We start from the raw sequence: 13,035 nt of genomic DNA on the forward strand, positions 1-13,035 counted from the left end.
GGAGTGAAGAAACTATAAAATATTCAAATTTAAGAAGTTGGAATCAGAGTATTTTTTTTCATTAAAAAATGACAAACTGATTCATCAATTATCAAAATAATTGGCGAATAATTTATTGGTTGACAACTAACCTAAAAAAACTAATAAAAACAACAAAAAAACATTTCAGGCATTAATTTCCCTTCTATTATACTCTAAACACAATTTTTTATCAGCGATGCCAGAGGCACAGATACACACTGACATCATGGCACTGATATTCTAAATGTTTTCAAGCACACGTCTGTCTTTTTGTAGTATACTTTTTATTTTTTTCATATGAAACAAATCAATTCTTCCAATGTCTTTTGAAGTGTGAAATTTCTTTTTAGCATAAATTCTCACAGGACATTCAGTTAATGTTGATCTGAAAGAAAACATCTTTGAACTTGGCACTTAGAAAACAACCACAAAGAATTGTCACCTTTATTGATTTAGAACAAAATTTACAAAGCCATTCAAACAGTCATTTTTTTAATACTTTTATGTTTTTTAAACTCAACTGTTGAGAATATTCAAAATACTTTTTAATGTTGCTTCTCTCTCTCTTTGTACTTACAAATATGTACATTAATGTCTTGTCACGCGTTTACCCACTGACTCTTCATCACTGGTAATAAAAAACCCTTTTTAGTGTTTTATTTATAACTTTTCACACTGTTAGCACTCTGTTTAGCTCTCCACTATCTGTTTGAGCTTGAGTGTCTGTGAATGTTTGGTGTGCTCAGATGGATGTCCCGTGGCTGGGCTCACTAGCTTCTGGGATGGGTCCTCCTGGCACTGGTTGGTAGGACATTGGCATGGGTGTCTTGACTGGGCTCTGCCGGAAGAGCCCCCCATTGGGCGCCCTGTGTTTGCAGCGGATAGAGGGCATGGTGGCACTGCTGAGGGGCAGGGGCAAGGTCCTGCCAGCGGCAGCACCCAGTGTCCTTCCTGCCCCATGATGACCCTCCTGGAGGAAGGTGGTCACAGAGAGCCGCGGTGGCCCCCGATGGGCTGGATAGTCCCGAGCGGACAAGGCCTCCAGGGACTGGCTGGGCTGCATGCTGCCAATGTCCAGGGCAGAGATCTCGATAGACTGGCCTGGCAGCTGCTTGTGGGCCAAGTCCTCGTCCAGGAGGCTGTTCAAACGATGGTGGACCTGTTCCAGGTTCACCTCTTTGTCCTAAAGATAGATGGAAAGAAAGGCAGAGCGTGTGTGGAATAAAAGAGGTCAGGATAGAATAGAAGGGGTTTAATGGAAGGGAGAGCATGAATGTAATTAAAGAGGAGCGTGATAAAGAATAAAAGTGAAAATGAATGTGCAGTGAAAGGAGTTATGAGGTTATAGGAAAGAATGGGACGGGGATAGAGAGTGAACAAAGACAGAAAAAGACAGGTTACAATGTTATTGTTTTTACCATCCCCATCTTGACCAGTTTACATGCAATGCAGTCTACTTATTATTTCATTATTCAGCTGAAATAACACGCTGGCTAATTTCAGCTTTATTCAGGAAACCAAATATATAAATTAATATGCTGGAATTTTCCAAGCAGCCAACATCAAGAGGGACATTACCTTAAAACCTTAAATCTTAAATATGGTCTTATAAAAGGTAATTTCTCCACTTCTGAAATGAACTTAAATGAAGATATCTCTTCATGCAAAAGTGTTTACATTTTCCCACAATTAGGTGACCACACATCTGCAGTGGGCTACTCTTGCATGAAGAGCATCTGCTGTTAACATGACAGGCTCCAATGGACGCACAGATCCAATGAATCAGACTTTGTGAGACAATAAAATCTAAATGAAGACAAAGTAGTTAATGTCACTTAGTTCAAATAATCTAAATTATATTGAAAAATCGTTTAAAATGTTATTTTTTCTAAAACATACAGTACATTAATGAGGTAACACAAATATGGGAGAGGGAAGGGAGAAGCCAAATAAAGGCACATGATTGTTTTTCAGACATTGTTTGGCTGCACCCTGCCCTACACGACAATATTTTATTCTATCATCATGCACCCATTAAGTCGAGCCACACTAAAGACAAACAAAACGCTAAATAACAGGAGAGACCATGGAGTGAGATGACAGATGAAGCAACTACAATCTACCCCTGCCCGGCCCCATGCCCCACCCCTTTGCCCTGACACAGCCAATGGCCATCCAGTACAGTACGTCAGGCCTCTCCTGACCTGTGTCAAGAGCCTCGGCCTCCTCCCAGTCTCTCTCTCTGTCTGTCCATATGTGCCGCCTCCCTTCCGGTGAAGCGCTTGTTATGTCATTATATGTCAATGGACCAGAAACTCTTTCCAGACCGTAATCCTTAGTCACCTGCTGAAGATCATAGACAATGATACATAACCAAACGGTCCCATGTGAATCCGGACATTGACATATAATTGCAATTAATTACTACTTAGGTTCTAAAAGGAATAGTTTGACATTTTGGGAAATACTCTTAGTCGCTTTCTTTCTGAGAATTGGAAGAGAAGATCTATACCACAATTGAGAGGAATGATTTCAGGCAAACCTTGTTCCAGTGCGATCATTTTCTTCAGAGTCTGACATTTGCATGCACATAATATTCCGTTTTTTTGCCCTTATTAAAAAAAAAAAGACATTATTCCGACTAAGCTGTTTACATGGCTTATAAAAGTGAATATTCCACTAATATTCCTGTTTACATGTAGCCGTGCAAAATACGGTTTTTTTCAAAGTTTACCAGCGGTGGCAGACTTGTTGGACCGTGCGAACACAGTGTCCCTCTTTTTCTTCAGCAAGCTTCTTGAAAAGGTTGGTGTTCTTGAAAAGGTTGGTGTAGCAAACCTGTTGATATCCAAGTCTTTGAAAATGTTTAAAAGTGTTTCTCCTTCTTATCGGGTCTGCAGTCTTGCAAACTGTTGGCTGATTGGTTTGTGTACAGCAACCATAGCAACGCACAGAGCTGACCATAAGCCTGCGGTAAAAACCCTGATTGAGACACATATTCTGAATGTCCAAAACATGCCTCTAAAACCCGAATAATACCGGAATATCTCACGTCTTAATCGAAAAATGCTATATTCGGAAAAAGGCCTTATTCGTAATATCCAACCGGAATATGCTGTTTACATGACCTGTATCAAATTCAGAATAATAGTGGAATATTGGTGTGCATGTAAACTTGTGTACTCAACTGACATTTGAAGCATTTCCTTGGCTAACCATCTCCTGGCTGTAGCTTGTTATTTACCAATCAGATATGAGAGTGGTATCAATCATCTGACGCCCAGCAAGAAAGCAAATAAGGCTATTTTCCCAAAATGTTGAAATATCCCTTTAAATGGCTAATGTGTACAGGTTTGCATTAGGTTTTGTTTGAAATGGCTGTCATAATATCCACATACTGTTTGTTTGTGCTGTCATAGTGCCAATGATGCTTGAAACAATTTAAGTGAAACTCCACCCAAATCTTCGAAATAAAATTAATAAAATGTCAAAACTGATTTTAAAAATGGTCTCCAAGTAATCCTCTGTAATCAGTTTCTGCTCTATTCTATTTTCTATATTTTACCACTCCCTCTGGTGAATATACATATGAACGTCTGTTCTCCAGACAAGCACAAAGAATATTGTCTGACCCATCTCATATTTTCCACACAGAGTATGAGGTCTTACCCTCTGGCAGAAGATATAGAGTACCAAAATATAGTCCCAAGTCAATATCTGCCTAGGAAATCGTCTAGTCTTAATCTGCATTGCTATTTTTACGCTTTCTGAATACACAGGCCACAAGAAGTAATTAGGTTTAGTTTTTGTTGTTGTTGGGGTCACTTTTACTCAAGACATGCTAACGGCAACAAAGGATTCCATTCATTACGCTAAGCTAAGCTAGTGGCAGCGCCGCCGGACTAAGACAATGCACGCTCTGAGACAAAAAGGCGTTTGCCCACCTATATAAATATAGAGGAGACGGTGAATAACCCTATTTCAACAAATGGTGGCGTATTCCTTTAAGTCCAAGACAAATTTCCCTACGGGGACAATTAAGTATATTGTATATCATTTATATCTATATATTTATATAATTTAGCATCAATGAGAATACAGATGGACAACAGGGTATTAAGAGTGTTTTGACAAATTTCTATTTCTATCTATTTTTATTACTTTATTCTGCTGTAAAAACTGCCCACCCACTTTTTCCAATCACATTTCAAGCCTTCAGAGGGAGAGTGTTTGATGCTCAAAAGATACATTTTGAGTGTAAAATCGCTTCAATACATGTCAACAAACAATAATAATGGAGCACACAATCATGATTATACTCAAAAAACACATTTTATGTTATATAAATAATGATAAGTGGTTTTTCTGTTGTGAATATCACATGACAGCAGTATGTGGTTATTATTAGAGCAGCTGCACCCAAAGACAGAAATCAACAGCAGTAAGTCAAACTCGTAGCACCAAAAACCAGCATGGGTGGAGTTTGATTTACTGTGTGTCTTTAATGGTTGTCCTTAGCCAGTGGTTTTTGTTGGATTGTTGGACTGTCAAGTCAAACAGGCAGGTCAAGGCTCAGATTCTTTACTATCTGCTTTTGCTCACACTTTAGTTTAGGGATCCATGTCAAGCCTTAGTTGTCTGGACGCCTCATGCAGAGGGGCTGCCCAGTTGACAGCAGCGAGATGAAGTCAGAGCTCTAAAGCATTAAGACTTGAATGGATTAGCTAAAGAGAGCTATTGTACAACTGAAGCACATATCGACTCAGAAGTACAATTTCAGTATGTGGTTTTGAATTTGCAATTCAACGTGATATTTGCTTTTATCACTTCAGCTGCAGTTTTTTTCACACATGAGCATCAGAGATTGTGATTCTGTTCAGGCAATTAATATTTTGATGTGTCAGTATGAGAGAATCACAGTGTGTGGGTTTGAGAGAGAAGCCTCAGAAGTCCCTAACAAAGCACCCCAACCTCTCTCCCAACATGAGAAGGAATGAGTAGATTGATCACATATGATGTCTGGACTATCATCAGGGGCACACCTATTATAACTGGGTGTACTGCAGCTCTACTAAATCGGGGCTGGCGTCAGCGCCTGCTGGATCCATAAAGTAGAGTGTGGCAGTGGCATCTCTGGGCAGGACCGGGGGGCCCGGGGGTCTGGGTCTCGACCGGGGCCTTGGTGGGGCAGGGGGACCCGTGGTGGCCACCATGGCCCGGTTCTGGGTTAGCAGGCTTGGGACTGGGCCCTGGCCCGACGAGATGTCAGTGGTCACCTCTTTGGGCTGCTCTCTCCGGCAGTGGTTGCTGTTCCACCAGGTCTCCAGTGCAGCCACAAGAAGAGCCAGCAGCAGCCCTGCAGCCAGGATGCAGAATACACCAGCAAAGCTGTGGAGACGCAGTGCCCGTCCCTCCGGCTGGGCATCTGCGTGGCTCTGCAGGTCACAGCGGCCTTTCCTCGGCCACCATTTCTGCTTCAGGATGTCAAGGTCCCCTTTTTCCTGAAGCTCCAATATCCTGTGGAGAAGAAACAATAAGTAGTTATTTCACACAAGCAGGATTTGTCCAATGTCCTGTGGTATTATTACATGAAACTCTGCACCTAATAGCTTGGATTCAGGCATGTTAAATGCTGGCTTATCAAATGACAAAGACATTGGAGTAGATAATGGAAAATTAAATATAATTTTCATAAAGAATATAAGTAAATCAGTAGAACTGCTCTGAATGACTATAATTACAATTAGCTGTTAATGTACTGCATTAGCATTAATTGTTAGCTCACTAAAGCCCCATAGTGGGTAGCTGTAGTTAGCACAGCAGACGTTTATAAGATGTGATACTGACGCATTGTTAAAACAATTTCCAAATGCTAACAAGAGCACAAAGCCCAGTGCTATTTAAACGAGACAAAGAAAAACAATCGCAGCTTCAAGATTAGTTGGTTTCATATCAAATTGTATAAGCGTAGAAACAAAGATGATCAAATACTCTAGTCAGGCCATTAGTTAGCGTACGGAGAGGAATGGATGGATGTTGTGGAAGAGAATGATGACAGCTGAATACAAACTGAGGCGAGGCACTGAATCTGTCCCATTGGAACAGTTAGCTTTCTGCACAGTCATTATTCAACCTCTTCAACAGTGACTGGCATATGTGTGTTTGTGCACAAGCGTGCACATTCATTCAAAGCAAAAAGGAACACTCAGACTTAAAGCTTTTGACATTTATACACATTTACACTCTTGAAACCACTTTAAATATTCACCATTCCTTTCCTGCCAGTCATGTATTTAAGATCTTTCACGAGGCACTGTTTGTAGTTTACAGGGTGATCAATCATCCCATTTCAGATGGTGTTTGTCCTGAATTTATTTTTTGTTTACTGCCCTGATTTAAAATTCACTACTATCAATCTTGTAAAACCGCACTGAAAATGTTTGGAGCAGCATATTTCTGTCTTTTGTCTGGGGGGAAAACAACTGATTAACCAAAAAAAACAATGGACTGAAAATATGAAATATGTACTTCTCAGTCTGTGTCTTCAAGAGAAACTGTGATAAGAAATGTTCTGGTTGTATCTAGACATCAGTCAACATTGATATGGTTTATTACAGCTTGGCTTTTATTTCCATAGCTGTGGCTAGATTTGTTTCGTCTGTTATGATAACATTGTACTCACCGAAGAATTGCTGAGATCTGGAGACATGGTAACATTGTTAAAATAACTCCAGCGAGGCAAAAATTACAAGCATTCAGACGATCACACACATTGTAAACAAACCTTCAGGTTAGTCAAACCAACTTTCTGGTTCAACTTTGACCTACTGTACTTCCCGTAGTTGTGTGCACTCATGGTTACCCAAATATAGTGGTTTGATAATCTGGCTAAACTGTCGGCTCATTTACAACCTGTCTGACCGCTTGTGTTTCATGCCCAGTTGGACCTTTTTTTTTTTTAGGGATTTTTCCCTGTTTCCAAATCTCAGCAATGATTTGGTATGTAACTGTTGGTATGTAAAAAATATATATATAATACTAAATAATAATATACGTACTTCTGAGAGAAGAGGTCTCTGTAAGGACTGCCATGCTGCAGGGCCATGCCGTAGCCTCTGGTACTCATGCCGTTTCCTGCTACGGTCAGTGTGCAGTCGTCGTCAGTCAGAGCAGCGTACTCTACCACCGCCATGTCCCACAGAAAGGCATACGACTCTCGCTTCACCTGGATAGTTCAACAATAGAGATATAGATAAATACATGGCTGATGTGTTTAAAGCAGAGTGACACTAACGGGAGTTTTTCCAGTTGTATTTCCCTCATCACAGACCGATTGTACCGTACGGACAAGAAAAAACGATGCAGTACACGCATAGAAACAAGACACACCCCATGATCCTGACGACATCTACCTTAACGTTGAAATATTTTTCTCAATTTTTTTATATAAAAATCAATACTTCTTATTTTAAATCTCATGGTTAAATTTGTGAACTTTTGCATCATGGTTTAAGCACCGAAATGTTGAAATAGAGAGTAAAGACATTAACAACCAAACGTGTTATGATTTTTTTTTTTGTCAAGTTAGGTCTTTCCTTTAACCTTTACTCCAAATGTCCCTGTGTTGGTGGGAGAGTTGTGCACAGGAAGACTTTTCACTGGGAAAAAAACAATGAGTAGAGCAAACAGTAGAGCTAAATATTTGCAAAGAAATTAACCTAAACATTTTGCCCACTCATTAGTGTAATCATTGAATAGCACAGCATTAGATTTCTTTACAAAGATGATGAAAATAATTGCATCCGTATTTGTTTTTCCAGCGTAGCATTCCTCTGCGTGTAGCATATTTTCAGAGATACGATCATGTGCTGTAGCCTCAAGCGCACACTGTGGAGAATATGTAGAACAACCATAGATAGAAAATCTGTCTGAAATCCTTCTGGACTTTTTTTCTTTTTCATGCACTTCTCTGGCCTTCTTCCCTGTGGTGTCCCTACATCCTACGTCTTCTAGAGTAAGACTGTGCTCTTAACAAATGCAGCTCAGCAGCCTTTTCACCTCAAACCTCATTAGGACTCTCGGGCTCTGAAGTTCACTCAGCTTTAATAAATAAACACGTACTGGAGAAATCACATTACCATCAGAGTGAGGCACATGCAGTAGTTTGTGGGCTTTAAGAAGCACTGTAGTAATTCAGCAACCGTGAATAAAATGGCTTCATCTCATCAAATATGTTTGGAGTGGGATTTAAAACTAAGAAGAGTTGGTTTCCGTTAATGTGTCTGCGATTCAAACTGGCCTGACTACACTGAATGCAATTAGCTGCTCAGGTAATAAAGCAGTTTATATGTTAAGACTCTGGAAGATAGAAATAAGAGAATGCATACATATGAATTTAGTAGCACACAGAGCTTTTGAGAATAATTTAAAACCCTCAAAATTCAATAGATTTAAATATCACTTTACTCACATGCCCCCGTGAATCAGGGATGGTGATTATTACTCACATTTTTTGTTCCTACCTGGTAGTGTGACAGTAAAAAGCTACATTGTGTTATGTTTCAAAGTGTTCATTTCTCTCTGAGCTTATAGAGATATAATCATATTATATTTTTAGATAAATATTTAAAAGTTTTTACAGTTTCTGGAGGACAAAGCAACCTCTTCTTTGCCTGCCTGTTTCATGTCAAATAATAGCAATGTATATTTTTTCAAAACGAAAACAATAAAAAAAGAGTTAACTCTTCAGAAACAACTGATTTGATTAAATCTCACTTTTCATATACAATATAAAGTATGCAAAGATGCCAGCAGAAGTCCAACAACAGTAACATGAGCTAAAAGTGATCTGGCAATAATTACATTCAAGAATACCAAAACAATTACGCACCTTCTTGATTCCCTCTGATGGGCTGGAGACAGAGTTCTCAAAGGCGTTGTTCTTGTTGATGGTCTTCCAGAGCTCAGCGAATGTGCTGTCCTGCTCCAGAGGGTTGGTCCCTTTAGCCTGGAAATAGTCGTACACGGCCGAGTCCCTCACTGTCCCGTAAACCAGGTCCACCTGCTTGGACAGGTCCTGGAACGACCTACAGTCACGGTCACAAATATCAAATTGGTTTACTAGATTTGATAGAAGATTGTGATTGGTAAAACAGGAAATAATAAACAAAATTCAAACAGAAACATGCCTTTATGGGAGAACATTTCAGTTTGCGTCATGTAGAGAACTTAATAACTGCAAGAAATATGACTGTTGTAGAGTTATTTATCAAAAACACAGTGTGAATTCATCTAGAGAAGGTATTAAAGGGCTAACCAGCCATACTTGGATACATAATAGTAGAGATTGAGTTTTAATGATTAATCAACATTTTTTGCGTTTATTAACCAGTCATTAGTAAAATATAGGCCTGATATAAAGAACTTTTTACAATATTTTATAATTTATTTACAATAATTTTATCAGCTATTTTTCTTGAACTTGAGAGCCCATCAAGTTCCAATCTAGTGTTTTATGGCGCTTTTCCATTACATGGTACCTACTCGCCTCGCCTCGACTCTACTCGCCTTTTTTGGTTTTCCATTACGAAAAAAAGTACCTGGTACCTGCTAACAGGTACTTTTTTTAGTACTTGCTCAGTCGAGGTTCCAAGCGAGCTGAGGCGAGCCGAGAAGGTGACGTGAAACCCTGCAGGCTGCTGATTGGTCGGAAAGAAGCGTCACTGATCACTGCATTGCTAGCGAGAGACGGCATTTTTAAATAGTTTAGCCAGCTGTGTTTTTTTGCTGCCGGAGGCTCCACGCAGAGCTTTCTCCGTAGCATACAAGTGGCCTGATGGTTATACTGGTGCGCTGGTGTGTGCATTTGTGATGTGTGTGTGTCGAGTCGCCGTATGTGTGTGTGTGGGGAGCTAGTGAGCGAGGGAGAAGTGAGAGAGTGACGGCGATTATCTCCAAGAGTAGTAGCGACTCTAGAGTCATATATATGTAAGAGAAACAAAGCGAGTAGCGACTCTAGAGTCATATATATGTGAGAGAAACAAAGCGAGTAGCGACTCTAGAGTCATATATATGTGACCACGGTGGGAAATCTGGAGAAGTAAACGTTAACTATCTCTTTGATATCATGTTGTTTACGGAGACGGAGAACCAGGAAATGCGTCGGGGATATGTCAATGGGAAAAGCAAGCTACTAAGCCACGCCCACGGCAGTCGCTATGACGACCAGCCACTCTGAGGCAATACTAAAATCTGCAATGGAAAACGGACGCACAGCGAGTCGAGGCGAGTAGAGTCGAGTAGAGTCGAGGCGAGTCGAGTAGGTACCATGTAATGGAAAAACGCCATTAATATTTGCATCACAGTGCCACTGTGTTTTTAATTTAACAAACATTTTCTTTAAGATAAATAGTGTTACTGTCTTGTGCGGTGTGCCATTATTTTTCCACCTGCACAAGCTGTTGTACACGTTTGCTGGCAACAAAGCTGTTACTACTTACAATATATCATCTTGTGAAATCTAAACCATGCCTTATTTTTCTCCATATTATGCAAGAAAACAATGATTTATTAAACACAAGTGTGAAAATATGTACATATGTACAAACGCTTATACTGTTACATTACCAACTTCTGCTGATATAAATTACACTTGGGTGCATTTTGTAACAAATTTAGGCTTTATTATTTTCATACTTAATTACTAACAACCAGGATGGCTGAGAAACCGTTTATAGGTTAATCATCCAGATGGGAATGTCTTTCACTAATCTAGGGAATTTATGACAGGGTTTGAACAGTTCTGACTTGTGCCAGTATCAGAAAAGACACTGTGGTAGACAACAATTCCCGCTGGTACTAACACTCCTCCTTCATTCATTAGTCCATGTAAGCCTTTTGGCTTCTATACTTTGGTATACAGAATAACCCCAAAAAACATTTTAACTCCCTCCTGGTTTACTCCATCCAATGAGTATGCCTAAAACTACCACGTCCCTCTCTTATGCACATTGGAAGCAAATCACTAATACGAGTGTTCTTTATCAACCAACTTGGCTCCACCTGTAGTGTGCGGTTTGCTATTCTGATGTGGATGCTTTCCCCAGCCATCAGCACCAGGACTCGAACCAGCTTCAGAGTAATGATGACCAGGTTGGGAGATTAAGTTGCTGACTGATTATGGGTTTCGTCCCCAATTGTGCATTAGCCTCTAATTGAGTCTGCACCCAACTCTTATCTACTTTTCACGAACAATACTTAATATCTGAAAACTAGTCTCTCCTAATTCAAATGCTTATTATGCAGATGCTATGTGGGCAATACGAAATGAGGCCCCTTGCTGCAGCTGTATTTTACATCTTGAGATGATTGCCAATTTTATACAGCATCTTATTTGCTAAATGTCAATGCTGTTTGTATTTGACGAGTTTGCTTCCAATGTAATTTGAATGGTATTTTTCCAGAAGATTACCTACTTCCTTGACTGGTATTAGGTGGATATGTTTGACATGCTGGTCTGTGTATTTGCTACATTTCTTTAGAAAATCAACATATTAGAGTAGCATCAGCATATTTATATAACGAAGACTGTCTTCTCACCAATTCCCTAAAAAGTGAGAGAATCAAATAGCTTATCTCAAGATAATGATGTTGGACTAATTCAACCATTTAATTAGAAGCCTGTATGGTGTAGCAGTGGTTATTGGCGGAGGGGGGGAGTGAGTGAGAAAGAAACAACTGATTAGATATTGCATGGTCTCCAGTTTATTCTGTCAGATTAAATTGCAAGCTTTACTGCACTGAGTAAAAATAGTCTGCTTTACTTTTGTCTAACAGCTTACTTTAATGTTAAAGCACCTACACATATTGAATTTACATAAACATACATATTTAGATCCACCAGCTGGTGAAAGCCCCTGTATTGTAATAAAAAATAGACAGATGGTACATTTTAAAAATCAAAGAGCCAGTCAAATGAAACCACTAACCAGTGATATCTGGCAACAATGTTTTAAGTAGATACTGTATATGAACTGAGGACATCTGTCGCCCATTTCCTTATTTGCCTTTTCTTTCTTAAAGCAGTGCAACATTGTGATCAATACAGAGAGGTCCAATCCAGCCCTCTGTTCATTAACTCTAATGTCTGAACAAATACTGAAATAAGCACAATACCCCCCCACACACACACACACACACACACACACAATGTCTTCCTTTCTGCCATACACAGCTAAAGAGACACACGCTTGTAAAGAACATTCTTCTATGTGCATGTCACAAATTTCCTCTCAGGTGTTCTTGTTGGAATCAAAGGCACAAAGTGGTTGTATTTAGCTGTACAGTATAAATGTAAAATTGTCCACAGCAATAACAATTAAAGCAACATAAAAAAGAGCACCAAAGAGTACCACTAATTAGTATTAATCCATGTGATATCCTGATGGAAAACAAAGTTAAGAAACTAATCTGACTCCCTCTCACACTTACTCAAGAGAGGAACATATAATAGTTTGACATTGTAGTGTGGAAGAAAAGCAAACACTTTTTCACCTCTGTGTCCCGAGGCGTAGGCATTTTGTAAAGGCTTGTTTACAGAAAGAGCAAACAAAAGGGGAAAAAGCCATGTAGAGTTTAAAGAAAATGTATAATATGCAAATTCTGGTTTAAAGAGATTTTTGCTGATTTAAATCCAATTCTGTGTCATGGCATTGTGGGTAGTTTGTTTAGATGAACAGTGTTTGGCTTCCCTCTGTGGCACCAGTGCACTAAGCTCCCTGCGGTGCAGAGCAGCAGAGGTCTGCTAAGATCCGCCGGGGAATGCGAAACGCCTCATGGAGGTCTGCTGAAATCCATGTGTTACGTCATCTGGTAGACCTCCGATCCTCGGTTCACGGGCGCCACAGAAGGAAGCCAAACACTGTTCATATAAACCCACTACCTACACAAAGATGAAACAGAGCTGGATTAAAATCGACAAAGTATCCATTTAGGTAACCGTACTATCTTCACACC

At 39.7% G+C, this 13,035-nt stretch overlaps 1 protein-coding gene across 1 annotated transcript in view; it reads right to left on the bottom strand.

Moving 5' to 3' along the window:
* Positions 1-671: 671 nt before the first annotated feature.
* Positions 672-13,035, bottom strand: part of grid1a (glutamate receptor, ionotropic, delta 1a) — a 279,228-nt gene continuing 266,864 nt past the window's right edge. The window contains exons 14-17 of the mRNA XM_028603265.1: positions 8,912-9,107; positions 7,080-7,246; positions 5,298-5,538; positions 672-1,204 (exon numbers count right to left, since the gene is read on the bottom strand). Of these exons, the coding sequence (XP_028459066.1) occupies positions 764-1,204; positions 5,298-5,538; positions 7,080-7,246; positions 8,912-9,107 (1,045 nt within the window). The 3' untranslated portion in view covers positions 672-763. The remainder of the gene's footprint in view (positions 1,205-5,297; positions 5,539-7,079; positions 7,247-8,911; positions 9,108-13,035) is intronic.

The sequence above is a fragment of the Perca flavescens genome, chromosome 17 (genome assembly GCF_004354835.1).
Source record: "Perca flavescens isolate YP-PL-M2 chromosome 17, PFLA_1.0, whole genome shotgun sequence".
NCBI lineage: Eukaryota > Metazoa > Chordata > Actinopteri > Perciformes > Percidae > Perca > Perca flavescens.